Consider the following 26,783-nt stretch of genomic DNA (forward strand, 5'->3'; position numbering starts at 1 on the left):
AGCAGAGCACCCCCCCCCCCCCCCCCCCGTGATAGCCACAGCGACGCGCAGTATTTCCAGGAGCCACGCTGTCACAGGATCAGCCGGCCATGGGTGGTAACCGGAAAACGGTCGCTGTCGTGAGCCTCTTGGCCCTGTGCGCCACCGTCCCGGTCGCCGGTCAGCTGGAGGCCATGGAGTAAGTCACTTCTCCCACAGCTCCTGACATGGCTGCCCATGCTACTGAAGAATTTTGCTTCAAAGGGACCACGAAGGACAAGGGTTCGATTCACGGCCGCAGCGGCCGTTTTTCAGATGGATGCGAAAAGCAAAAATTTCCGTGTGTCGATATTTCGGCGCATGTTAAAGATTGGTAATGTATATTGTCCCGGCTACTGTGATAATTACCGTCAGAATTTTCTTACCGTCAGAATTACCGTCACGGGTTGGGCTGGATTAGATTAGGTTTGTTGCAGTTGGGCTGGATTTGGGTAAGTTATGACGTGTTCGGTTAGGTAATGCTAGGTGCGGTGAGGTTATGTTGTTAGGTTAAGTTGGGACCTAATAATATTCAGCAAATTTTAGGCCAGCCAGCTTTTATGGAAACTGCCGTGAGAATTTGCCGGAGATAATTCTCACGGCTGCCGTGTGATTAGACGCAGCCAAGATTCATCGCGCATTGTATCACCGAAGTTTTACAGCCACGCTGTTCGTTCATGGCGGTTTGCGTTCTTCGCGGGTGATGTGCATAAGGGTAGTTTATCACTCCAATACAAACCCCGAAAACGTCTCGTTTCTCGTAGCGTCAATCCGATCATATGACGAACGATTATTGCAGCGATGAGGGTACCAAGCTGTCATTGCCATCAACACCACCATCAACTTTCACGTTGACGTCAAGGTCACATTTTGATATTTTGTAAATGGTGGCGACACGTTTAAGTAGACACGTTACAACTGCTATTCAGAGGAGACCATTTTTTGCTCCCACAACCATCGCCAAAATGGGAAGGTTTTTCAAAATGCAAAAGGAGAAAAGCGCAACCATTTTAGCGTCTTAACTGAGACGTATGGGCATACGCCTGTGAAGCTTTTTGGCAGGCAGGGAGGGGAAGGTTACGGGTTGACTCACAAGTGTGTGAACTAAGCATACGCAAGACTGATTTTTTTGAAGGGGCCATGCAGACAAAATACGTTTGTGTTATTCGAAGTATTTCGTGTTTTATAGTGCGCCCAGGGCTTGTCCTGCATCAAACGGTGCCGTATTCACTGAGAAATTAATTTACGTTGAAATATTGATTCTCCCTCCAAATCGTGTGTTTCCGCGACGTCTGCCAAGAAGCCACAAGGGCGGGTATTCAAACGAGTTTCCAGTGCGAAGTTAGGCTTTGCAGCATTGCTTGCCGTCAATCCTCTCAGGTGACGCTTCCAAAGTGAGCCACGGACCGTCGTCCACCGTTGCGCTGTTTTTGACCGTATTTGCACCTTGCTTGTTTTTGCTACGGTAGAAAGTAATCGTTTCGGGAAACATGGGGTATGCTCGACAAACAGCGTCACGTAAGACAACTTCGCTTACGCCGATCGGCCAGTGTCGTGTAAGACAACTCAAAGGGGCGCACTGCTGTGCAGCTAAAACAAGCATAGCGCACCCAGTACCAACAGCAGTGCGCATCGGTACTTCTATGCTTACGTGTATTTTTGCAATTTTTATTGTTTACCGCCCCCCCCCCCCCCATTCTTACTGTTGTAAAAGGAATATACATTACGTTTAAGCGCAAATCGCTCGTTCGGCAAGCTTATGAGGCCTGCCTAATTAGCGTTTGCTTCTCCAGCCAGTCGCACAGCTGGGCACATGAATTGTTGGTTCTGTTACATAAAATTAGGTAGTGGGTCGCATGGCCACTCCCTTTTTTCCTAATTATAGAGCTTATTTGAGCGAAGTGTGCGTTAAAAGTGGTCTCAGTATGATTCTAACGAGGCAATCTTTCGAATGAACCAAACTTGTGTTTCGTCTGCATGTCCATTTTCAATATTCGATTATGATACACTGGTATGTCTCACAACAAGCAAAATTTGCACATTCGCGCGTGCGTACGTAACCGCTTCCGCTCTTTTTTTGCTCGTGATATCCTGCAAACAATGACCGCTGGTCCCCAATGACGAATGGAAAGGGATATCACTGCGAAAAAAAATCGGCCACTTTTGCAAGTGAGATTCAGCGCTACCTGGCGGAGTCCTAAAAAATCAAACGGCAACAGAAACAAAAGATTCCACTAGATAAGTTCCATGTTCCGCTTTGAACGCTCGTGGAGTGGGCCAACGTGGTTCTATAAATGTTTAGTAGGGTACTTCGATTCACGCGCGACTCCACCGTACGGCAGTGCTGGCATCAAGGCACCAGACTTTTACCAGGCACCGCGGTAAATTTACCGCGGTAAATTTACCAGGCACCGCGGTAAATTTAAATTGACTTCAGCAAACCTCTACCGTGCTATCTTGGAAGGAACAAGACGGGAGAGGAACAGCATCAGAGTTGAGGGGGAAAGAGAAGGGATGCATTTACTTGCCAGGGGCGCCAGTCGACTATCGTCTTGCGTCGACATTTGCAACGAAAGGAATAGATACGCGCCCATATTTTTTTGCTTTCCAATTCGCTGCACATGTTATTGTTCCCCGCCGCTGCTAATCCCGTGCACCTATGGCCTTTCGGATGGCCTAGTGGTTAGGTTGCCGGTTTCACGACGTAAAGGCCCCGTGTTCGATTCCCAGGGCCTCCATGACCACATTTTCTTCTTGAGGCGCGCGCTCGTGGGCTCCTTGCCTCCTCGCCCCTTTCACTCGCACTTGTGGGCCTAGCGTTTCCCCCTCGTTACTTCGCCGATGATAATAGTTTTCTGTTAACAATCGTCACGAACAAGCTCAATCTCCGCTCTACTGCCTATTAACAGCGGAGAGGCAGTAGACCCGCCATTCATCATCTAGCACTCGATAGGTGTGGTTGGAAATCTTTGGGAGAGGCTTTCGCCCTGCAGTGGACACAAACACGGTTATGTTGAGCATAAGACCCGCCATTATCCATCTTTGAGCAGCGACGAAATGAACCCAACCCTAGGGAGAGCGAGGCATCATTGGACGGAATATATGTGTCATCCTGCTCCTCGGCGGTACAAGCTCGAAACGTTAGGGAGAAGCGGAATGATGGAGAGCGCGCATGCGTTTGTGTGCGTGAGAATGCGCCCTTAAGCCCCACGCATCATACCTTCCCACTAATCCCTGCAAAAGTGAAATCGATCCTTAATTCCTTTTCTCTTTCAGTGCTGGAGATTCTTTCAAGTTCCTCCACAACAATGATGACCACAATGAGCCGACGGAGAGCAGGACGAGTTTTCATCCAGGTACGGGGGCCGCCCAAGTACTCTGTGAACCTCCTTCCTCGGCCTTTCTTTTTTTCGCAAACTGAGCTTTTGATTTAACGCAAATGTTGGTCCTGTCAGGGCTCACTGAAGGTTTGTTGTGTGGGGAAGTCTGTGTTTGATGCTTATCAGTGAACGAATAAGTCAGGACTTCTTTCTCGTCTTCTGTGCATTTTTGCAGAGGAAACTGTCTGCACTAGAGGGAGGGAAGGAGGGAGGGAGGGAGAAAAAGAGGGAGGGAGGGAGGTGACAGTTGCCGTGTTCGTAGGGTGGCGCTTTTACCATTCCCAAAAAAACAGGGGTTTAGCTGATGTTATCACGGCGCAAGGGCAAGGAGCACGGCGTGACGATTTGGTCTGCAGTTCTCGCTGAACTCGCAATGTGCGTGACAACGTTTGTCGATCAATTTATTAGATGCAACGCATCTCATGCTCGCCCCTCTGTCCTTCTTGCGTCTGTCCGGCGTTGTCCGCACAGCTGCGCCTCTCCTCCTCTCCTCTCTCCGATAGCGAACACTCTCTCCCAAACAGCTGCGGGTTGGCGCAGCACGCTCTCACTCCGTTGCTAGGCGCCGGTGGGCGGCGCTGTGCTTGGCGCTGCGCGCGCTGAGCATGTGCAGTACTCTCTCTCTCCGCGCTCTCCTCTCCTTCGGGCGCTGTGAATATAAAGCGGCATGCCGCGCTCCGACGGTCGCAGTCGACGGTCGTCCGCGTTACGCTTGCACTCTCTCGCAGTACTCGACGATTGCTTGATGCAATCGTCGAGCCCCTAATTGTGCACTTTACGGACCACAAGGCACTCATTCTCGTCTGCAATAAAGACCGTACCTGAGCATACGTGTACTGCATGTGCATTGCATGGTGAAAATGGAAAATTACGCCCACCTCCCCTTCGTGTGAGAATCCCTGCTATAAGCGTAATCAGTACGATGGAAAACGCCAATGGAACCCCCCAGAGATGCGTTGCATCACACCAGAGTTCCCGCAAGGGGAGGTGGGCGTAATTTTTGCGCTTGCGCGTGGCATTAAAAATGTCGTCATAAATTGCGACTATGGTCGTTTAAATAGAATGGCCGCTTAAACGGAACTGTAGGCTGCAAGTTGGTTGGTCTTGTATTCAGATAAAGTAAACAAACTATCTGTAATTAGACCTAAAATGTCCGCCTCACCGTGTAAATGGAGCTGAAAATTGAACTTTTGTCAAACCCATGGCCAGTAGCATCAGCTTTTTCCGGTTCCGGCTGTTTAGTTTTTGGTTTCTTTTTTAACCTCGTTTGCATAGTAAGCCTCGCCTCATTAGTAGTTAGCCGGGCCAGCGCGACGAATGCAACATCACAATTCTTGTTCTAGTCGTTCGGTCTCGATTCAAGTCGTTGAGGTTTTCAATACCGCGTTGCCATCTTCTAAATTTGGTGACTCATTAGCACTCGCGAAGTTGAGGCCTGAGGTGTGCACACCATACGCTTACGTTAGAAAAGGAAGGACATAATTCTTTACTTCAAAAGCGGCTCTTTGGTGCATTTTAATGGATTTTTTAGGGCACAGTGAATAATTGTTGCCAAAAAAACTTTGTGAATGTTGTGCCTAAGCGTCTTGTAGTTTTCTTGCTTTCTGAAAAACTATAAGCTACATTCACCTTTCAATGCTTAGAGTTCCATTAAGTTCCTTTAAGAGTTTGTACGCCCATAAATTTGCACTTTTGCACAGCTCTCAGTAAACGGAACTCCTGTTAAAGGGAACTAATTTTTTCTCCCTTTAAGTTCCGTTTATCGAGAGCCTACTGTAATTGAGCTGCAGCTGAATATTTCGTACGCAAACTATTATGCACTGGAAACAATCTACATTCAATGTACTCGGCATGGCACTGCAGTTTAACTCGGGTTTTTCGGAATTCTTCTGAAAATGCATGCGGATTGTTCATATTCAAATAAAGATGCCGTGATTTTATGATGACGCATATGGTAACTTACCAGAAACGGCGTTATCGGAGACAGATAAATCCCGACATACTCACGCGGAATCACTGACGAGGATGGATAGTATTCTTGTGTTTTTCCTTTTGGCACATGGAAGTCACCTTCGCCAATTAACCATTCACAATAGTCCGAGTGTGACTCAACCGATAGCATTTTGACTAGAGTAGAAAAGGGAGAACAGCTATTGGTGCTATTACGCCAATAAAACGCTTACATGCACTTTCATGTAGACACTTTCTCGCATATTTTCTCCTATAGACAGCGCATGTCCTCGTGTGAGAATGCGCACTTTATTGCTTGTGGTTGTAATTTGGACGAAATTTTCTAAATGGTACTAATCATCAACATATTTTAACGGTATGTTTTGATTTTTATCCAAATTTAGTCATATTTCGCAGAGCTGTAGTAACCGCACCCACCTTCTCTTATTTTGGTGCCGCCGTATATTACTGTGCTCAAAAGCGAAATATTAACAGAATCCTTCGCCCGCTCCTCCCTTTCAGGTGCCCTTGGGACAGAGCGACCGCCAATCATTTCGAACAGCAGCAACAATGCCTCTGCCCCTCGGAAGCGGAACGCGTCTCTTCTGCAGGGATTTGGCTCGGACTGTTCGCCGGAGAGGCGATGCAACGCGCTGCTCGGCCTCGCCTGCATCAGGTGCGCCCGACTGCTTCGCTTTCCTTCTAAATTTATCTCTCTCTCTCTCTCTCTCTCTCTCTCTCTCTCTCTCTCTCTCTCTCTCTCTCTCTCTCTCTCTCTCTCTCTCTCTCTCTCTCTCTCTCCCCCCCCCCCCCGAGTGCGCCTTGCACATCACGGTTTGAAGCCTTTATTGTAGAATATGGGATCAACACACTAGAAAACTGCGGGTTTTGAGCCGTCTGACGGGTACACCGAAGGCTCCACGCTTAAGCGAACTTCGTATAACTTCGTATAACTGACGCGTTATGAAAACATCGTTGCGGCTTGGCTCAGATAACCTTTGATATGCAAAGCAAAAGCTTGGCTTAGTCTGTTTGAGTCTAGGTTTCGCTTGGTTAACCTTTGATGTAGCTGTATTGGCGACCACGGCTCAAGGTCGTTCGGTACCGTACAAAGCTGACAGAATGAGGCCCGGCCTCGGTTTCATTCCCAGTGAACGCGGCGTTCCTGTTTCACGGTGAACGCGCCGCCAGATAAGTCGCATATCCCGAGACGACGCAGCTGCGCATGCGTGAAAGGCGGCGGTTTTGGTCGGCAGCCGATCAGCCGAGCGCCCGCCCCCGTAGTGGCCGCCGCCGCCGCTAAGTCGCTAATAAGACTTAAAACGGGGCCTTTGTGCGCTGCGCCTACAGGGGACATGACGCGATGTGCGGCGAGGGCTGGGTCGCCGGGGTTGTGTCTCCGGTCAATAGGTTAATTTGCATATCCTCCGCAAAGCCGCTGGACGAAAGTAGTAGTAAAGCTCTGCTTTAACACAAAACGCGCGAGGAATCAGTGAGCGTGTGATTGCGTGTTGCAGCCACAACAACCAGTCATCTCGATGCGCGTGTGCCCCATCGAGCCCCATACCTGTCACCACGGCTGGTGTCCAGAAGTGCGTCAGAGGTAAGGCGGGCTTCCTCGAACCTCTCACGAGCAGCGTCAGGCTGACACGTCACTCGCTCTACTGTTGTACGCGAGCGCAAAACTCCAATGCACGGCTATTGCTTGCGTTTAGGTGGATGGCTTTTTTTTTTTCATTCGTAAAAACTCGCCCCACCTTTGCGGCTGACCCTAAAGAAACTGGCTATTGGCTGCGGAGTGAAATAACGCACCTAACGCTCCCCCTAAAAAGGGCAGAGCAACGCAGGTAAAAAATACACATTTGTAGGGCTTTCAACTCCTATGAATTCATCTCAGTGTCTCGACAAGACCTAAAAATTCAACGCCATTATCCCACTGACTCACTTATTGAATTTTAACGTTCGCGTTACAACAGTCCCGGAGTGAGAGCACTTCGGAATCTCTCGCAATCGTGCACTAGGGGCTGAACGTAAATGCACATTACGCCTACATTTATCGCAGTCAGCATGGCAAAGAAGGAATAATTTACATTTCATGGGCCAAGTCTTGAACGAGACTCACTTTTACGGAAGTGTCGCTTTTCCCTGTTCGACCGAGTCTTCTTTCGTCCTCACCGACGTTTCAGCCAAGGGCCTGTTGGAAGCGTGCGTGAGCCACCAGGAGTGCAGCTTCAACAACCCGAACGTGCAGTGCATCGACTCCCGCTGCAACTGCTCGCGCCCCTTCACGCTCACGCCGGCCCGGCTGTGTCAGCTGCGTGAGTGCTCTTAGCAGCAACCCCTCGCGTTGCCCTCCTCTCTACAGGCATATCAACCATCCTATGTCTCACGCAGCGGTTGCCACAGTTCAGCACAAATAACTGGCATTTTGTTCTGATCAACTGCATCCGCATTCGCAAAGAATGATAAAATTCCCCCTACAGTTTCATATGAATGGCTTAAAGATAAACCAGTGGCCTTTCGCCTCAGCACCTTAGCCTTTTCCGACTGTCAAAAGTTTACTACACAAAAAAAACAAAAACTCGCGTTTCGCGGAACGTTTTATCTCCCTAGTAAGCTCGTACAGAATCTTTTTTCCACCGACGAACAAAAAGTAATAAAAATTTCAGTGCCGTTACGTTTCGAACGTTTATTTATTGTTTATTGGGTGTACTCCGGTAGCACTCTATAGGCATGGCTGGAGAAGCCTTTGGGAAAGGCCTTCATCCTGCAGTGGACGCACCCAGGCTGATGATGACGTACGAAGGAATGAGTTTGCGCAAAAGACGAAGACGAAAATAGGGATGACTCGTCTTGTCCTCTCTTCGTCCTCGTCTTTTGCGCAAACTTATTCTTTCATACGTCATAAGCCAGCCAGCCAGCAATCGAGTCCTACTATGATGATGATTTATGGAGCTAAGATGCCGCACATTTTCTGTCTGTGCACGCGAATGCCGTGCAACACGGCAGCCCTGCGTAAGCTCTGATCTCTGTAATAACACGCACTTCTTGCTAAGCCGCAGCACTGACCGAAGGGGGCGACGTTCTCGGTGTCGCTCTGAGCGTGATGTTCGCCCTGGCGTTGTTGGTCCTGGCCGGAGGCTACGCGTATCAAAAGTGAGTCTACATGCTCGCTTCCGCACTGTTGCTGCAGCTGAAGACACGTGTATGGAAACTAAAACAAATTCGCTGAGGACATTCCACGACCACGCACCGTAGGCTGATTCATCCACGCGGTGCAAGCTTGGTTCGCTCCCACTAATTTAAGTGTCTGTGTATACGTCGTCCTCGATAACATGGAGGGCGACTGCGCAAACCGTTCTATGCATTGACCCTTGCTTGTATCCCGGTAAATTTTAGAAAACTGGACCAGCTTCCCTATAATCCGTTCGAATCACCTTCTAAACTGGAATCAGATGGCGCATCCTTAGAAGCGGAGCCTTTGTGGGCGCAGGAGGGTTCGCGAGCGAGACGGTTCGGGGAACAACTGGATGCCCGACCGGAGCCGGTACACGGAAAGCTCGTCCACGTCCTCCAGGACACACATGTTGGACAAGGGAGGAGGCCCCTTCGGTCACAGAGACGACGACGACGGCTCGAGGCCCGAGGGCGTCGGGGACGAGCGGATGCGCGCCAGGCTCAGCCAGCCGGCGCTGCACCAGCAGGATCCGCTGCCCCGGCACCCCCCGCGCTACATCAGCCACAAGGCTGCCAACCTCAAGGTGCGCCGCTTGCCTGCCACCGTCACGAGTGCACAGAAAATTGCTTGCAACCATGATCTGCTGTTCAAGGAGCAACGCGTTTTACGGTACATTTGAGATTTCCAAAGTAAGATTACCGCGCTGGAGCAGGAGAGAGAGGACGGGGTGGCAGGACTGTATAAAAGCGCTTTAGCACAAGTTTGCAAAAGCGCGACGCCGGGAGTCGGCGCGATCTGGCGGTCAGTTGGACGAATGCATGTGCAGCGTGGTTACCGTCTCAGCTATAGGGCTCCTGCTCTGGAGTTTTGGCGACCTGCAGCGCCCCTTGTGGCTGACGCCTCTGGGTAGTACAAAAGCAGACGACCCTCGCCGCCCTCCATGTGTTTTTAATTACAAGGTAGAGCGAAAGTTGGTTGTACTTAATTTAATCACTTTGTATGCGTTTAAGTGACTTCATACTAAATAAAATGCCCGTAAAATAGTTGCAGAGGCTAAACAAAATATCCGCTACAACAAGCCGATTTATCGGCTTTCTTTGGAGCGAGCTGTCGCGATCTTAGGGACGTAGGACAGTATCGCCAAGTCGGGTGGTCCAACTTCCTGACTATCCTTATCGTTCGTTCTTCTTGCGTCTCGTTTACAAAGAAACAGTTCGCAAGCATATCATAAACACAGAATGCTGCTCATGCTATAGCCTGAGGTAACTGTAAATGGTTGCTTTGTTGTTTAACATTTTACGCCGTACGATTTACGAACGGAAGGGTACATGTATACTAGTGAGTAGGTGAGTCAATAGAGTCAAATAAACAAATGAAGCGCAATTAAAGGACGCAAAACAAGCACCAAATAGTATGTGCTATTGCAGAGATGTGTAATTCTATATTTACATAACATAACACAGCCACATACACGGTGCGCGGCCCAAATACTTACACGCGATCGTCACTATGTTGGTTATATCTACTGCAGGGGTCGGCAACCTACAGCCCGCGGGCCGAATGTGACCCGCGGGGCTGTATTATGCGGCCCCCAGCACGTCGTCAGAACCCCCACCCCTCTCCCTGTCACTAACAATCTGGACGCCGACACGCCAGTTTTGACCTTAGTGTTTGACGGGAAGACAAGGACAGAAAATTGATCGCTTCCAGCTGCATTGTTCTCCATATTCACACTTTGCCAGATTATTGTCAGATATTATTGGCAATCCGCTGGATTTTTTTTCTTTGCCTTCAAAGACCCCCCCTCCCCCTTTCTCCTGATTTGCCATCCAGCCTCCACCGTGTCGACTTCATGCAACTCGGCGCTACACCTGAATACGTTTCGGACCCTTATTCTAGTCTGTTCAGTGCGGACTGGGGATATATGATGCTAGAACGTGATTAAATAAAGTTAGAGCAAACAAGAAAACGGGACGGCCACTCAGTTCGGACGACCACTTCGGTTTACGGCCACTACTTTCGGAATCACAAAACAGATTTCGCGCTTCTGACGCTCACTGCATTTTGTCACTGAGCCACTGAGCCACGGAATGAAACGGCAAGCTAGCGCTGCACCATGTAGTGGTAACGGCGACGCAAACCAGCAGTGTTTAATGAAAGTACGCGCATAGTGCGCATGCACGTACGCAAAAGCGCGGGACACCGCTACAGACGAGCCTGCAGTCCGCCGGACCCGCAAACTTTTACGCACGATAATCGCCGATTGCGTTACTTCTTTTTTTTCGATCACCTGCTGTTGAAACGTCCTTGTCAACAAGCGCATTAGTTTAAACAAAAAGCTTTCACTTCAAATTTCCCTTCATGCGACCATCGATCGGTGAGCCTGCAAGTGGCAGAGCGCCGACACTGTCCAAGCACTTTTGTCGACGCTGTAAACGTACTTAACGCTGCAAAGTTCTTTTTTCTAAAGCCAAGTTGATCGCTAGAAGAGATCGGACGCGTCAGGTATGGGTTGGAGACCATGTCGCAACACAATCGGGAGTATCAAGCTCATTTTTCACCTGTCAAAACGGGAGCCGGAGAAATTTGGTTTTATATTAGTCTGACCAGAAAAACTAAAAGGCGATAGACACCTTTGTGAATGCCTAGCTAAGACTTCCTTCTTCGTCATGCTCTCTTAGCGTGCTATTCGTCGCCCCACTTCTCTTTTGGAATTGGGCTTGCCAAGCATGCGGGGCTAAGATAATTCGCAGTCGTCTTAATGAACGATTGGAAGGGCGCAATTGGGGTGATTTCGATCAACGTGTAAATACCACAGTAGCTTGATTTTAGCCACGTTTTAATGCACAGGAGCTGTATTTTAAGTCATGCTTTAATGGTACCATATTCAGGAGCTGGATTCTGGAAGGGAGCACCACAAGCGTGGCAGTGGTGGCATGAAACTACCGAGAGGCTCGTCTGTTCAGCGGATGCGAAAGGGACGCCACGTGACAGGCCAGAAGACGCGCAAGACCGGTAGGTGGTGACCGTTTCCGATTAAATTTGTGTTAAGTACCAACAATTCCCAATGAGTGGTAGCACTGGCAAGCTTCAGTCAAGAGCCTCGATTTTGTCGATCGAAGGAGGCGTGATGAATGCGTGCTATCTTAAAGGGACCCTGCCACACTCTTTGAGCAGTGCAAGTAAACTTGCGCGACGTTTAGCTTACACTGCCAGGAATTCCTGAACCAAATATTACACGTGCACGTGAAGCGGTGAGCGCGCAAATCGCTGTGAAAGATGCGGAAAAACCAACTGCGCTCTCTTCGATTCTCCTCATTATGCCCCCCTGACATGGCCTAAGCGGCGTCATTGAGGCCATGGCTGTCCGATCGGCTGTCACTGGTCAACTTCGCGGCTTATTTCTCGCATTTCCTGTGACGATCCGCCGTCGTCGGCGCTGTGTGCCAACCTCTTATATGCTTGTACCTGCACGAACAGTTTTGCCGTTTGTTTTGTATTCTGAGTGCACGCAGAGTTTCATTGATGAGCTCAATACTTTTCTTCCAACCAGAACTCTCGACAACAAACGTTTATTGCTTCAAAAACGTCCTACCAGCCCGAACGCAGGCTTGCGAGCAGGCAGCTATGCCTGCCTTTTTTGTGGCACCAGACGGGGAATCGACACTAGGCCCCGCAAGAGAACGCCGCGAGCTGCTTCCCCCTCCGGGAGAAGGCGCGCAGCTTTCGTCGCGTTGCCCGCGGTCCAGTCGAGAGGGAGCCATTATGCGCGACTCTACTGAGCTAGTCCGCACAGTCGGACGTGCCGCGCTGACTGGCCCGGTTACCAAAAAATGAGGTCAGCGCGCAGTACGGAGGACACCGCAGATCCGAGGGAGGAAGGTCAATATTCCGCATGGATAGCTCAACTTATTCAGGACCAGGCCGCTTGTACTACTAATATGCATAACTTCTGTCCCCAGCGCGGCTACAACTCATCAACCCGCGCTCATACGTGACCCCACAGTGCCCGTTACGCCCCGCAAGAGGCACAACTGAACATATTTTGTGGCATTGCCCTGCTATTACCGCGGTTCGGGAGACTGCACTTCAGTCTCTCGGCGTACGCCGACCTGACACCCTCCAGGAGTGGATCGATCCACCATCGCACGTTGGACCATCGTACGCACTCCGGCTCTGGCGGGCTTCTCTTCAATATTTTAAGGACGAGAGAGGACCCGGCAGTTTCTTTGCAGAGCCGACGTCGGGACCATCCCACCTCGAAGACGTGGACAGCGGCCCCCCTCCCCTTCCACCATAAATTCCCCCATTTCTGTCGCAAGGTTTATAACCTGTACAATGCAGAAATAAAGACGTTAAAAAAAGACAAATACCGACAATCCCTGCATAGACACACACCTTCTACACATATAGGAAGCTAGACGCAGCCTCCAAAAGCGCTGGAAAAAGCAGCGGCACAATAAAAAACTCCGCATCCGCATTGCGCAGCTCTTTGAAAAGACGGCCAAATACGCACGCGAACTGTGCTGTGAAAGTTGGCTCTCCATTTAGGGCGCCATGGGCAACCACGTGAGCATGTCAAAAAAATTTCACCATCTTCCCGTAGGGAAACCCTGAGTAGTATGCGAAGCAGCCATGGGGTCGACTCAAGTTCCCATAACTTGGAAAATTCTTCGTTACCTCCTGGACCCCTTCTCTTCAAAGGCACCGTCATCAAACCAACTACGGGCCCTCCTCCACAATCACTCAACTAATTTACTTTTGACGAACATCCAGGCAAAATTATTCCCGCACGGTCCGCAACAGAGCCACACAGACTACAATGGATCGCCGAACCCCGCACTGGATCAAGACATTCTCATCTCGGAGGTGCAAGCGGCACTGCCCCGGATACGGAAAAACACAGCGCCAGGTCCTGACGGAATTTCCAGCAGGGTACTAGCCAACCTCCATGACGACTTCCTCGTGTCCCTCACTGCGTGCCTCAATAGAGTGTGGGGAGAGGGCAAGATCCCTGCAGAATGTAAGCTCGCCTACGTTCACCTCATTCCCCAACCGAACAAGACCCCTTCCATTGACAGCCTACGACCTATATCGCTTACGTTCTGCGTCGGTAAACTCATGGAGCATATCGTCCTCGCTCGCCTCGAGCTTCACCGAGACGATCGGGACCTCATATCAACCTCTATGTTTGGATTCAGGCCCCACCTCTCCACCCAGGGCATTCTCCTCCAGGTTAAAGAACAAGTCATGACTCCGGCCACTCGACACTCTCCCACGGCAATGCTGGCATTGGCATTCAAGGGGACCTTTGACAATGTATCCCATTCAGTCATTTTGGCCCACCTGTGACAGCTGCATTGCGGGGAACGCACGTACGCTTACGTGTGAGACTTCCTCACTAAGAGGCAAGCGGTACTCCACGTTGGCGAAGCGAAGTCCCACCCCATCAACCTGGCGAGCAGAGGCACTTTACAAGGAGCAGTACCCTCCCCAATGCTATTAATATCGCCCTAATTAAACTGCCACAACGCCTTGCAGCTCTTCCAAACATCAAGCATGCGCTTTATGCCGACGATGTGACAGTTTGGACGGGTACGTGCTCGTAGGGGGACATGGAAGCTCGCCTTCCAGAGCGGGCGATGTGGTCACTGAGTACGCCAAATACTGTGGACTCTCGTACGCCCCGCAAAAGTCTGAGCTCCTCGTGGTCCAACCAGAGGGACACAAGAGTGACCCACCTCCACCGGTCGAAATACACCTCGAGGGCCACACTATCCACCCTACTCCTCAAATCAAGATCCTTGGGATGTTCTTTCAGCAAGATAAACGGAACTCCACCCTCATAATTCGGCTGAAGCACACTACGGACCAGGTGTCCCATATGCTGCGCCTAATCATCACGAAGAGGCGCGGCTTCGAGGAGAATGCGGCGCTACGTCTCGTGCACGCCTTCATTATTTCCCGCATCACGTACGCAGTCCCATATGCTCTGTTCAACAAGCACGAAGAAGAAAGCGTCAATACAATATACCGAAGATCCTACAAGCGCGTACTGTGCCTTCCCACAAACACATCCCCCTTGCTACTCCTTCAGCTCGGTATCCACAATACGTAGTCTGAACTAGTTTAAGGACATCTTACAACAATACCAAAGGCTTTCTCTCACCAACGCGGGCCACCAGGTCCTCTCAGGACTGGGAATAAATACACCGGGCTACAATGGCCGACTTCTAGAGCCCCTCCCCCGACCAACTCAAGAACTCCTTAAAGTACAACCCTTGCCCCGTATTATGCTCACTGGGCACCACAGTGGATGACGTAATGCTCGCGCGGAGACCATCTCACGACAGTACAGTCACGATACTGACGCGGTCTTCACAGACGCGGCAGCATACCCCTCCTATCCAGCGTTCGCCTTGGCAGTAAGCCCCGCCCAAGGAGAAGAGATTATCACTGCCTCTGTCAAAATACTTTCACCGGCTGAAGCTGAAGAGGTGGCAATCGCACTTGCCATCTCCTCTACCCAGGCTACTACTGTAGCGACGGACAGCCAACAGGCCTGCCAGCACTTCCAGACCGGAACGGTTCACGCTGCGGCTTGCGCAATGCTACTCTGCCACCCGCCGCAACGACAGATCCAGACCGTATAGACCTTAGCCCATCTGAGAGTGAAAGGGAACGAGATGGCGCACGACCTCGCGCGAAGAATGAGTACTGAAAACACCGCCTCGGAGAGATTTACTGCCCTCCTGACATATACAGAAATGACGCAACATCTACGCCTAGCCCGACGCACCCTTCCCCCACCTCACCGACACCTATCTATCGAGCAGGCACACCACTACCGTGCCTTGCAAACACATTTCCCCACCCAAAAGAGTCTGCCGCTACACCGAACAAATTACGTCCTCTGAGCAGACTGCACTCTTTTCCAAATGGTAGTTGGATGCCCCTCCCACCCTCTCCCCCAGCCGAATCCTTACAACTCTCCCGAGGTCGGAAGGCGCGCCCTGTCCAGCTCATGCCTGTCCGACCAGCTTCGGCTGGTGGAGCGGGCTGTAGCGGCTGGCAAGGCTTATGGAGTCCTGGACTGAGGACGTCACCTAGTGAAGAGTTCACACAACATTTTCCCAGAATAAAGATGTTTATCCTCCTCCTATATATGCGCGATTTCTCATCGCGCGTAGTTTCGATTATGGTGAACAGATTTTCATAATTCTTGCGGGAGGAGATTGCTGGGACAATAGACTTTACCCCAAAATACCTTCCAAGTAGTCGATGGTAAGTGCTGCAGGGCCCCTTTAAGTACATGTTCATGGATGACTTTCGTCCTATTCCGAGTCCTCGGGAATTCTTCCGACCGAAGAGTTAACCATATAGTTTCATCTGCCTCTTCATTCGCTCATCCACTCTTATACCTATCTCTCACTCCCTATTCCACTGTCTCCATCTCTGTCGGTATGTCTGTCTCTCTTCCACTTCTGTATTCGTTTGTTCACGCTATTTTCAGTTATGGCAAAATATCAACTCGCCGAAGCTTCCACCTTCCCAAACTTTGTCACTTTTTGCAGTTGCTAATCCTGCGGAACTTTGCATCTTATTTTCAGATGCCGCGCTGGGGCGCACGGAACAGGAGTTCAGCAGCTCGTTCCCGGTTCACCTGATGAAGCCCAAGGACGAGCACATGCGCAAGATACTCGTCGACGAACAGAAGGTGGTCGTGACTGTTGAAGCCGACAGAGGCAGGCAGGTGGCTTTCTCCAAAACCGTTGAGCGCAGTTAGGCGGAATTGGCAAAAACAGCATGCCACCAACATAAATTTGCGCAATTGTAGCCGCCACGGCCACTGAACAGCCTGTGTGTAAATAAGTGCCCTTAATTTCTGTGGGTAAAGCGTACTTAGGTATTCTTGTAATTTCTCATATACGTACTGCCATGTAGTACTAATTACTCTCTTAATGGCTGTTCCTACAAGATTCTTAACCGAGTGTATTTCCACATATCAGAAATTACAAAAACACCTAAGTACTCTTTATCATGAGCGTCCAACTGCCGCACGTGGCCTCTCATTGTTATCATCATCGTACTGTTGCCACTGCGTCTTTGTCTTTTCTCGGTTACTATCACTCGTGACAAACCCGCTCTGGTATTATTAAGCAGAGAAGACATTTGGTGGTTACTGGTACTATACCTGCCTACTCACCCAGGGGTACTTCTAAAAGTAGCACGCTCAGATTACTCGTGCAGACCACAGTGTACATAGGCACACCTTTAATCAGCTAGGCAAAAAATCACTAGCCCAACACATTACAAGATACTGACAGGTGTACGTAGTGAAAGCAAAAGGCCCATCACTGCGGCTACAGTGACCAAATATTGCACTGCGCCCAAGCAAGTCGCTACTTGCCAGCCATTTTCCAATTGCTTGCCAGCTGCGTTTTGTTACCTGCCCCGGGACCTTCCTGTTTCTTCATTTTTCGTTTGATAATGCCAGTGATTCCGCTTTATTTTATAGGCTCACACTCATCGTGTACGCATGATGTATTTTCATTAATTCGCATATAGTGCTGGCTTTTGTAGCAGGTCCGCCCCACTCCCCGAATTTATTTCCTGTGTTCTCGGCTTATTTGCATTGGCTTTCAACCTCAGTGTCAAAATTTTTTTCGCACACTTATGGGGACGAAAACGAACAGATGACACGATGGCAAGCGCAAACTAACAAGCGTTCTTAATCTGCGCTGTTCTTCGTGTCACCTGTTCGTTTTCGTCCCAATTGAAGTGTGCTAAAAATCTGAACTACGCATCGTAACCAACCAGTCTGCCTTTCGGTGTTTTTGCAGTTATACAGGTAACGTACTCGTTTGCTTTCGTTCAATGCAAAGACATTAACATTTGCAAACACAAATTCACGAATCGCACTCAGAGGTCGTAATAGGCGCAATGCGACGCTTTCATCGTGGCGCACCTGGGTTGAAATTAACTGATGTGCGGCTTTGCTTTTTTAGTGTTATTGGGCTCGGTGTAGTTGCTGATTGTTCAGAACAATGCGCCGTAGCGAGCGCGTCAATAAATACAGTACGCCTTGAGGAAAGTTCAACGTCTCGTTCTCCCCGGCGAAGACGCCAGCAGGTCCAAGCTCGGAGAACGTGATGCGCTTCACTGGCCTACTATTGGAGCGCAGTCGAAGGGTCCAGCGGTATATCGTGTAACTTCGCCAGGCGCACCTCCCCCTCAACACACAAACTAGCTTTCCGTGCCCGCGAGCGTGATGCACGCAGGCCAGCTCGCGTTATCTGATTTAAGAAAAACTCACAGGTGCACCAGGCAAGAAAGCGGCAGCAGCAGCAGCCTCCTGAAAATCTGGGCGAACAGCCAAAGAAAGCTTCGCTTGTAAAAGTGGGAAATTACGGTGTCCACCAGTCAATGCTGGGCCGCGGTGTGCAGGGGCGGCCCGGAAGAACAAGCTCAGAGCCCGCCACCCGTGATGTTCCTCCGGAGGCACGAGGCGCCACCTGCGGAGTCCACCGACGACTCCTTCATGAAGGAACTGAAGCTCCGGTGCATGCGCAAGGCACACCGCATGGGCGACCTCACGGACACCGTTTCCACGACCTCCGCGGAGCCTCCGCCGCCGCCTCCTGCCGTGCACGCGGGACACCAGCATAAGGCGTTACAGACGGCGCCCCCGCCGCAGGCAACAGCGGTGGTCGACGAACAGAAGCAGCCGGGCACGGGGCAACCGTCCGCAGGTATGCTCTTCCGCCCTTCACTTATGCTCATGGAGGGTGAGACCTAATCGACCCAAAGGCCGTAATGCGTCACATAGAGCTCAATGCTGCGCTGATCGGCGGTCTTATAATACAAATGCCCTTATTTTGCACACAAATAACTGTTCACATTGCTGCATTTTCTAAGGTTTTTTTCTGTATTTGCAATAGAGAATCAAGCGAAGTAAGAACATTTAAAGGGACAACTTGCTAAAATAGTTTTCTTCTTACAATTACTATGCTACTAAATGATTTGAAAGCAATTTTATGATTTATGGGGAAACATACTAAGCAGGGATTTTTTTCTGCAGGAGCAGCGCCTAGCAATGGCGTGCCCCCCAAAAAACACGATGCTGACATCAAGCCAATGCAGCACGAGCAGTACCATACGAAAGCTGTTGGAAAGGACTTGGATACCGATAAGAAACCGCAAGTGGGGCAGAAGCTCCTCGCCCGATTTGGCATTTTTAAACCGCCCACAGACCAGAACGAGCGTGCAAGAGTAGATAAGCGGCCCGAGCTGTCGTTCGCGACAAAAGCTGCCTTGGATACAGATGAGAAACCGCTAGTGGGGCAGAAGCTCGTCGCCCAATTTGGCAATTTTAAACCGCCCAAAGACCAGAACGAGCGTGCAATACCAGATCAGTGGCAAGAGCTGCCGTTCGCGGCAACAACCTGCAACATAACTCGTCGCGCGTCATCGCCTCCTGCCATCTTCACAACGTGCGAGGCAGACGCCCAGGCGCCGGGTAGCGTCGCCAAAGCCCGACCGCATCGTCCTTCCCAAAGCGAACGCCACATCGCGGGTAACAGCGTACGGAACAGCACCGTTCCTGCGGAGGCCACAGAGAACAAATGCCTTGAGGGGTACACAAAGAATGAAGGGGTGAGGCGAAGCCCGTCACCACATTGCATGGACACAGCAGCACAGCCCGGAAGTTCCAGAACGAGCACCCGAACAAAGGAAACGAGCAATCGCCCACCCGAAAAGGCCGTAAAAGGTGTCGAGCTTGATGTCGGCCCGATCGAAACAAGTTGCGGTGGAGACACGAGCCTCAAATTTAAGGCCGGGCTCGGAGTCACAGGCGCACGAAAGCAACAAGTTGATGACGCCGATTACATGGGCATCGAAGAAGTCGGAAAATTAGCCCGCCTCCTTTCTGGGCTCATCAGAAAGCATGAGATGAAGTCCTCCTTTTCGTCTGGGCAGGATGCCACGATAAGTGAATCTGATCCACTGGAGGCAGTCCCAAAGTTCCGTAGTGGCTTCGCTACTGCGCTGGTCGGCCCAACCAGTACATCGCCGTCCAGAAAAAATGCCAAAGGAGCATTTGAGAGTGACACTGACAGCATTAAAACCAGCATCATGCACCAGGACGTGAAAAATCGTTTGCCTCTTCCACCCTCAAAAGAGCTCCCGGAAAGGCACCGCAAAACGCTACAACACACAGAGCAAGGAGCCGCTCGGACGTCAGCGTTTATGCACAACACAAACGCGCAAAGGCCATTCGGGCTGCAGTCCGGGATGACGTCTTTCAGCCCCTTACCAGATAAGTGTGGTGCCGGCCAGGAAGCTGCCTGGAACCCCTGGGACCAGATCGGGGGCGACGTGCGAGGCGAGAGGAAACCGGTGGCGTTCGTAAGCACGGCAGGACGGCCAGCAGTACTGCACATACTTAGCACTAATAACGCTGATCAGGCTCAAACATGCACCATAAGAGTGAAGGGAAGCTCTCCAGAGCCCACTCCTGCTGGCTCCCCGCAAGGCTACCCTAACAGAGCAGTTGCTCCCCAGCCAGGTTACGCTGCTCAGACGGCATTTGAGAAGCAGGGAAGCGCAAAGCGCGTGGTAATCGAAAAGATCACTGAACACGACGAAGATTCGCTGCCGTCTTCTGGTGCTGGTGGTCAAGCCTTCGCAAATTCCACTGCGTCCGAAACTACGCAATCACCGTCAACCCAGGACCGTTTTCAGCAGTACATGACAGGACGGATTGGCCGGCCTACAAAGTTTGTCGAAAGGCCTTTTGCGGATGTCCTAGCCAGTCTGGAGAGCGAGATGACAAGTAGCCTGCGCGAGGATCACCGGAAAGAAGGTGAGCAGTGTTAACTTCTGTCCTACAGCCGACTGTAGAAAGGTGCGTATATTCTAAAGCCGTGTGCGGAACCAGTCCGCCATTTGCAGACGTTCATCGAATTTTTGGTTACACGGTAGTTGGCATTTTTCAGTGAGTATACAACATTTCTCCCAACGACAGGTTAGTTTATAGTCATGAATTCTCTCCTCATTATATGGTTTCCAATCCCTAACCTCCTTGTTTACACTTCTCAATCTTTTTAAGAGTAGAAAAACTGCGCGTTAAAGACAAGTCTAATAAAAAGGGGACAGGACGGGCGCAGACTCACTTTATTTGAAAAATGAACACGAATATATACCATTTATTGCACATGCGTAGACAGCAGCCATTTCTTCCTAATATCAACGCACCATCCTGTTGATAATCTCTATATTATGCACCATCCTATTGATAATCTCTGTATAAGTTTTAATCAGTTGGGTTTTTGTCAGTTGGTTGGCCTATATACTTGTTTCTTAATAAACGTTGAAAGTTGTTAGTAGCGCGTCATCGTCTGTTTTTATTTTGGTCAGCGTCTTTTCCGCGCCTGTTTTCAAGATGAATCAACTCCAACTCTCCCAACTTTCCATCCTTTACAGAAAAAAGTTGGAATTTTTGAACAGGATGGTGCATTGATAATGGGGAAAAAACGGCTCTTGTGTGCGCCCGTGGAATAAACGGTATATATACATGTTCATTTTTCCAATAAAGTGAGGCTGCGCCCGTCCTCTCTGTGTGTCCCCTTTGTACTAGTCTCGCCTTTGGCGTGCAGTATTTCTACTCAAGCTGTGCTGTTCTCAATCCTTAACCTCATTCGGTACACCAGTTCGGGCAGTTCCACCAGCCCTTTTTAACCTCTCCTGCTTGGCACCCTTCAAGTTTAAATTCTTAAGCCAGTTCCTTTATTGCTTTACGAGTTTTTTGTTTTTTTCATATTACCACTTACCGTGAGTCCAAGAATGCCGTTGTCACTTTTACCTCCTTCGAGCTGTTAGCCTATGATGATTAAGGGAACAAAAGTTTTTCGATCCTTGCTTGAAGTAGGTGTGACATGTTCCTGACACCAGGCTCACCCGTTTTTTTACCGCCGCGTTTGTAGCGGTATCGTTCATCACTCCCTCCCCCCTATGTTGCACTCTCCCTCCATCTCCCTCTCTCTCTCTTCTCAGGTTTGGCTTTATATCGCTACTCACCGTCCTTGGGTCTATCAAGCAGATAATGGCTAATCACTCAGTATAAAGCTGCATACATGGATTCGCGCGGTTCGCGGCGTCCAAGTTTCCGAGTTTAAAGTCAACCCGACTATTGAGAAATCGGGGACTAAAGGCCCCACTAGCTCGGGGTGAAAAGGGGCTGTCGTTTTAACTCCCGGGTAATGACTCGAGCGTCTCACTACCAGACAAGCATTGCTGAAGTTGAATTTTAGGTGCGGAGTACCTTAGGACCGCACAATGTCCATCCGCCCCCGTGCACTTAACATTTACAATCGCAAAAAATCACACAGGCACCGGCAGGATTCGAGACTGTGTCAGTAGACCAGACAGAGTTAGTGTCAGTCATCTTACACATTGGACTACGACCATGAGTTAGTAACCGAGAGTCAAACGGCTTAATCCCTCGACTGTAACGGTGTGGAGTCCCTTAGGACCTCCCAAAGTCCGTCCGCGGCCATCCGTGCGCGCACCACCATCAAGCGAAAATCAAGTAAAAAACGATTTGAGCCGTGAGTTGCATTTTCATTGAGGGAATAATCAAGGTGCAACTCACGGCTCAAATCGAATGACGGTCGAGGCGCAAATCGGATGTCACTCGCGGCGCAATTTGGATGTCATTTCGAGTCGCTGTACTCCGCACCCTCGTTATCCTCCACTGAGTGAAGATGCTGCCATTTATTTCTATCCTATTTTTTTCTTGTACTTTTTTCTTACGTTTACAAATTCTTGCGCTGTTTCTGACTCGAGCAACATGAGTACTTGCTTCCACGCCTTCACCTCCCTCTCCTTCTGCTGCAGTTCTCCCTCGAAGAACGTTAGACGTTTACAATTTATAGAAACACTAAAGTAATCGCGTCATTACCCCATGGATTTAAATTACAAGTTGTATATCAGTTTCTGCTTGTTCAACAATACTTCAACGTGGGGAACTTGTTCAACACTTAACCCTCCATTTTGGGCGTTTACGTCATAACGTTTTTAACATTGCTTGTTTTTTACTTAGAATTGCTCCGGCACTCTTTTGCCGTTATGACTTGTCTGTTGCAGTTAAAGAGGATAACGGAAACGCCATCGGCAAGGCGCCGGTATCCAGCACCAGACGCAGTTCGGGTCAGCCATGCACGGATGTCCGGAGCCTCGATGCAGCATCCATCCAGCGCCCTTCAAAGGAAGCCAATGAAAGAGATCTTGCACAAGCCGTTCGGAGCAAGCAGGACGGCGACGCGTCGAGTAGCCTGAAACACGATGCAGCAGCAGCAGCAGCAGCACCGAGCAAGAAGATTGTACGATCGGACAGACACGCTACAGCCACCACGGTCGACAGCGGTGAGGGTTCCACGGAGGCACCGAGGGCACAGATGGCTTTCTGCGGCTCCGACGAAGGCCCCATGCCGCCGTCGCTCTCTTTCGTCTCTTCCACGGGCAGCCTGATGCCTCCCCTATCGGACCTCCCGAGGCTGGACCAGAGCACGAAGCCGTCGACAGGCGAAACGGAAGGCAGTATGACGTTCAGCGTCCAAGTGGACCGCACGTTTTCCATCGCGACCCAGACAGAAAGCTCGAATCCGACTAGTTCTGTGAGAAGCGAGCCCCACGCCCATGCACAGCTGCTGCCGACACCTCCCGGCTTCTTGCCGAAGCTCAAAAAGGTTCGGAACCGTGATGTAGGCCCTCGCGTGAACACTGACCACCCCTGTACAGAGGACATTAAAAAAGTGGTCATGCTGGGCAACAAATACTACCTGGAACAGCGCGCACGGAAGCGGCCAGCCTCAAGGTCAGCAAGCACGCTAGACGAAACTCAGTACGTGCTGTCCCAGATTGAGGATCCAGCAGACCGACCGCCTTCTAGGTTAGCCCTACTAGGTCCCGGCAGCAAGTTCGACGAGATGTCGCCATGCAGCCACGAATCCATGCCGGATGCGTTGATCCAGTGCAGTACTCTGTCTTCCGAACAGGACATCGACGAGCCGAAAGCCGCGGCCAACTACGAGCCGCTTAAGCTGAGAGACCTGGTCATGCTTCAGCACCCAGACGTGGACCTCAAAAACATCGTTTTAGTCGAGTTGTCAAAGCGTCGCGGTGCGCCGGCACTGCGATCCCTTTCCGGGAAGTCTTCTGAAGAAGACAGGAAACAACAGAAAGGGACAGCGGTGGCTGAGCCCAAGGACACGGTGGCGCGAGATTATAAAGCCCACCAAAAATCCTACACCGTCGTTCGGGACTTTGAACCCATGCTGCTTGAGAAGGCAGAACTCGCTCGCTCCGAAGGGACGTGCCAGACGACGGTTCCCCAGCAGAAGCAGTCGGGCAAGTCTTCTAAGGATGCCGCCCACCGTTCAAGCATCATTAAGCCGCTTTTGAAAATTGGCAGTCTCGAGCGCAGGTCGGACCACGAAGCGGTCTCTTCGAGAAGGGCTGCTGCAGTGTTTGAGGCCGCGGAGACTACGGCGATTCGTTTTATCGGTTCTTTGTCCTCGCAAAACTTCTCCATTATGCCTGACCGTGCAGTGCCCGTGGGCCTTCAAAGCGATAAGGGTGTAGATGTTCCTCCGAGGCGGCAGCTAATCGGTGCGCATATGCGACCAAGCAAGCTGATGACCTTATCTGAGTCCAGGAACCGACAGATTCTGCTCTCCAGAGCCCTGGAGGAGCCCAGCTTCGAGTCTATCTACAACGCCATCCTACAGTCATCGCAAGTGACGGCCCCAGGGCTTAACGTGCCAAAACACGTGCCGTGCAGCCCTGAACGGCCCGCTGCATCGTCTCGGTCCGTCTGTTTCGACGACTCGCTGACCGTGGTGACCATAGAGCCGCCGCCAGGACAGCCTACCAAAAGCGACCCCACGGAGGCCGAGTCGATGCCGCCATCGCTGTGGCTCCAGCAGAAGCGGCGGCGTCGATCGAGCGTGCGCCGTTCGTCATCGGGCTCCCCCCGCCCCCAGGCGCCGGCCACTTGGGCTGATGCAGCGTCGTGCGAGGCGAGCAAGATAATGCGTTGGACCGGCCGGCGGCGCTCTGCGTTCCACGAGTACGGCACCCGGCATGACACCCCTGCCGAGGCGGGCGGAGGTGGTTCGGAGACGCGCGTTGGTGGGAGGGTTTCCCGGCGGAAGTCGTCGTCTCCGCTCATGTCGTCTTTCTTTTCGTTCGAGGACACTGGCTCCGAACTAGCCTTTCTTCCATACTCGAATAATTTCGACTGCAACGATTCGAGCCTCGCGTCACAGCGCCACGACAGTCGTCACGAGGGCCCCAATGGTGGCGAAAAGTCGACCTCTCCGAACAGGAGCGCCGCCAGGCCTCGTTGAACCGTGGCCAGCTTTACCATCCCGGCCTTTCTCCGCACTTAACGCCACCCATCAGGACCATGTTCGGGCTTCTTCTAATTACGCGTAGTTGTAAATAAATACTCCGAGAAAAGCGAATTTGTACCGTGTTGTCTGACATTATGTACCAGTCACAAAATTTAAAAAGAAAAACGTAGGGCAGAATTTGTTGCTTCTTTTACATTTGCTGCTTAAGTACGTTTACAGGGAATAATAACAATGCCAATGTCCGCAAGATAGGTATCCCCTGTGGAGGTATCACATAACGGATTATTTCGGTCATTTAGCCGCAACTGTTCAGATCTTTCGTGACGGCCTTTGCGGTGTTGGGTCACTTTCATTTGCCATCCGCCTTGGTTGGCGTTTTTTTTTTTTTCTTGTTTATCCATAGGAACCTCTAAGCAAACCTACCCACCACACACCCGCTGCGACTAGTCTCCCTGAGCAATTGTTGCCCATAATATCGAAGTCGTATTGGCTCTTTGTCTTCGTTCCTCTCTATATCTTTATCCTCCTCTCAGTTTGGGCCAACTCGAAAGGTATGATTAGCAGAGTTTAACACGTTCGCTGAGGAATGCCTTTTAGGGGCGAAGCTCCTGAGGTTGTGGGTCTGGCCATCCTCGACGTATGTATGTAGCCACCTCTAGTTTAGTTCTTGGATTGTTTACTAGATGGCGTGGCTACCTCTAGTTTAGGTCTTGGATTGTTTACTAGATGACAGTACTTGTATATGATGAAAAGATGCGCTTGGATTGTTTACTAGATGGCGTGGCTACCTCTAGTTTAGTTCTTGGATTGTTTACTAGATGGCGGGGAGCGTTGTAATAAAATCCGTTCGCTGTTGGCGCGCGCTCGGAGTCGCCCGATGGATAAGGCTGCAGATGTGCGAGCCCGCGAGGCAGAAGCGCTCCGTGAAGCTGCGTGACGCCGCCGCCAAGATCCTGCCGTACGAGAGCGGGAGGCCGAAGCGTGTCGTCTGGCTGCGCGACGACGCCGCCAAGATCCCAGCGTTCGAGAACGAGAGGCCCAGCGTCACGGCAACGGCGCGAGGACCCTGCCGTACGCGAAGCGGCACGGCTGCGGCGCGAAGAGGATCTCCAAAACGTCAGAGAACGGGAAGCGGCGAGAAAGCGCGCGTATCGGCAGGCAGACCCCGATGCAGTGAGAGCTCGTGAGGCGTCTGCAAAACGCATCAGGCGAGCTCAGCCCCAAGGTGCCGACGCGCGGTTTAAGCGAGATTTTCTAGACGTTACGTTCGGACACAGATGTAGTGGGCGAACTTTCACTGAAGAGTCACGGTTTTACCGATGATTTCCCCTCAGGAGCTTCGCCCACTCATCATCATTCACCCCGTGGATATGCTGTGAATTTTTTTTGAGGTGTCGTTTTACGTGCGGAGTGACCCACCCGTGGGCCATTCGGCATAAATCTCCCAGGTGCAGCATGGCCCACTGGTGGGTCACGCGCCTATGCCTGTTTTCATTTGCTCCAAAACAGGTGGCGCTGCAATCTTCCTTTCTGGAGTTAGGCGCGTTTATTTGAAAAATGCTAAACTGTTTGCGAGCGGCAGTAAATAGGAGTGCAACGTATTTCAAGAACTGCGGCAAAATGTTGGCGAGCAACAGAATAAAAGAGATAGGCCGCCACTCTGCTCCTTGCAAACAATAGTGCCGCCCCACGTCCAATGCAATAAATATATAATTATGCATCAGCTGCATTTTCAAGGTGGCAGCGCATCACGGAGCGTTCTCGAGCACAGGTCACCGACGAGTCACACCGCACGCAGCATGAAAACGTTCTCATTGAGTGCGTCGTAGGCTACCGGTG

The 26,783-nt window shown here is 50.9% G+C and overlaps 1 protein-coding gene across 1 annotated transcript; it reads left to right on the forward strand.

The window, feature by feature from the left end:
* Positions 1-89: 89 nt before the first annotated feature.
* LOC144173801 (uncharacterized) lies at positions 90-25,048 on the forward strand. The gene is made up of 12 exons (XM_077702059.1): positions 90-178; positions 3,295-3,374; positions 5,871-6,024; positions 6,866-6,951; positions 7,535-7,666; positions 8,411-8,504; positions 8,842-9,109; positions 11,418-11,541; positions 16,137-16,275; positions 17,974-18,278; positions 18,608-20,392; positions 22,675-25,048. The coding sequence occupies exons 1-12, from the start codon at positions 90-92 to the stop codon at positions 24,936-24,938; spliced, it is 5,520 nt and encodes a 1,839-aa protein (XP_077558185.1). The 3' UTR covers positions 24,939-25,048.
* Positions 25,049-26,783: the final 1,735 nt, after the last annotated feature.

Source organism: Haemaphysalis longicornis, unplaced genomic scaffold (genome assembly GCF_048455015.1).
Source record: "Haemaphysalis longicornis isolate Haplotype H1 unplaced genomic scaffold, Haemaphysalis longicornis Haplotype H1 scaffold_3, whole genome shotgun sequence".
NCBI classification, from domain to species: domain Eukaryota; kingdom Metazoa; phylum Arthropoda; class Arachnida; order Ixodida; family Ixodidae; genus Haemaphysalis; species Haemaphysalis longicornis.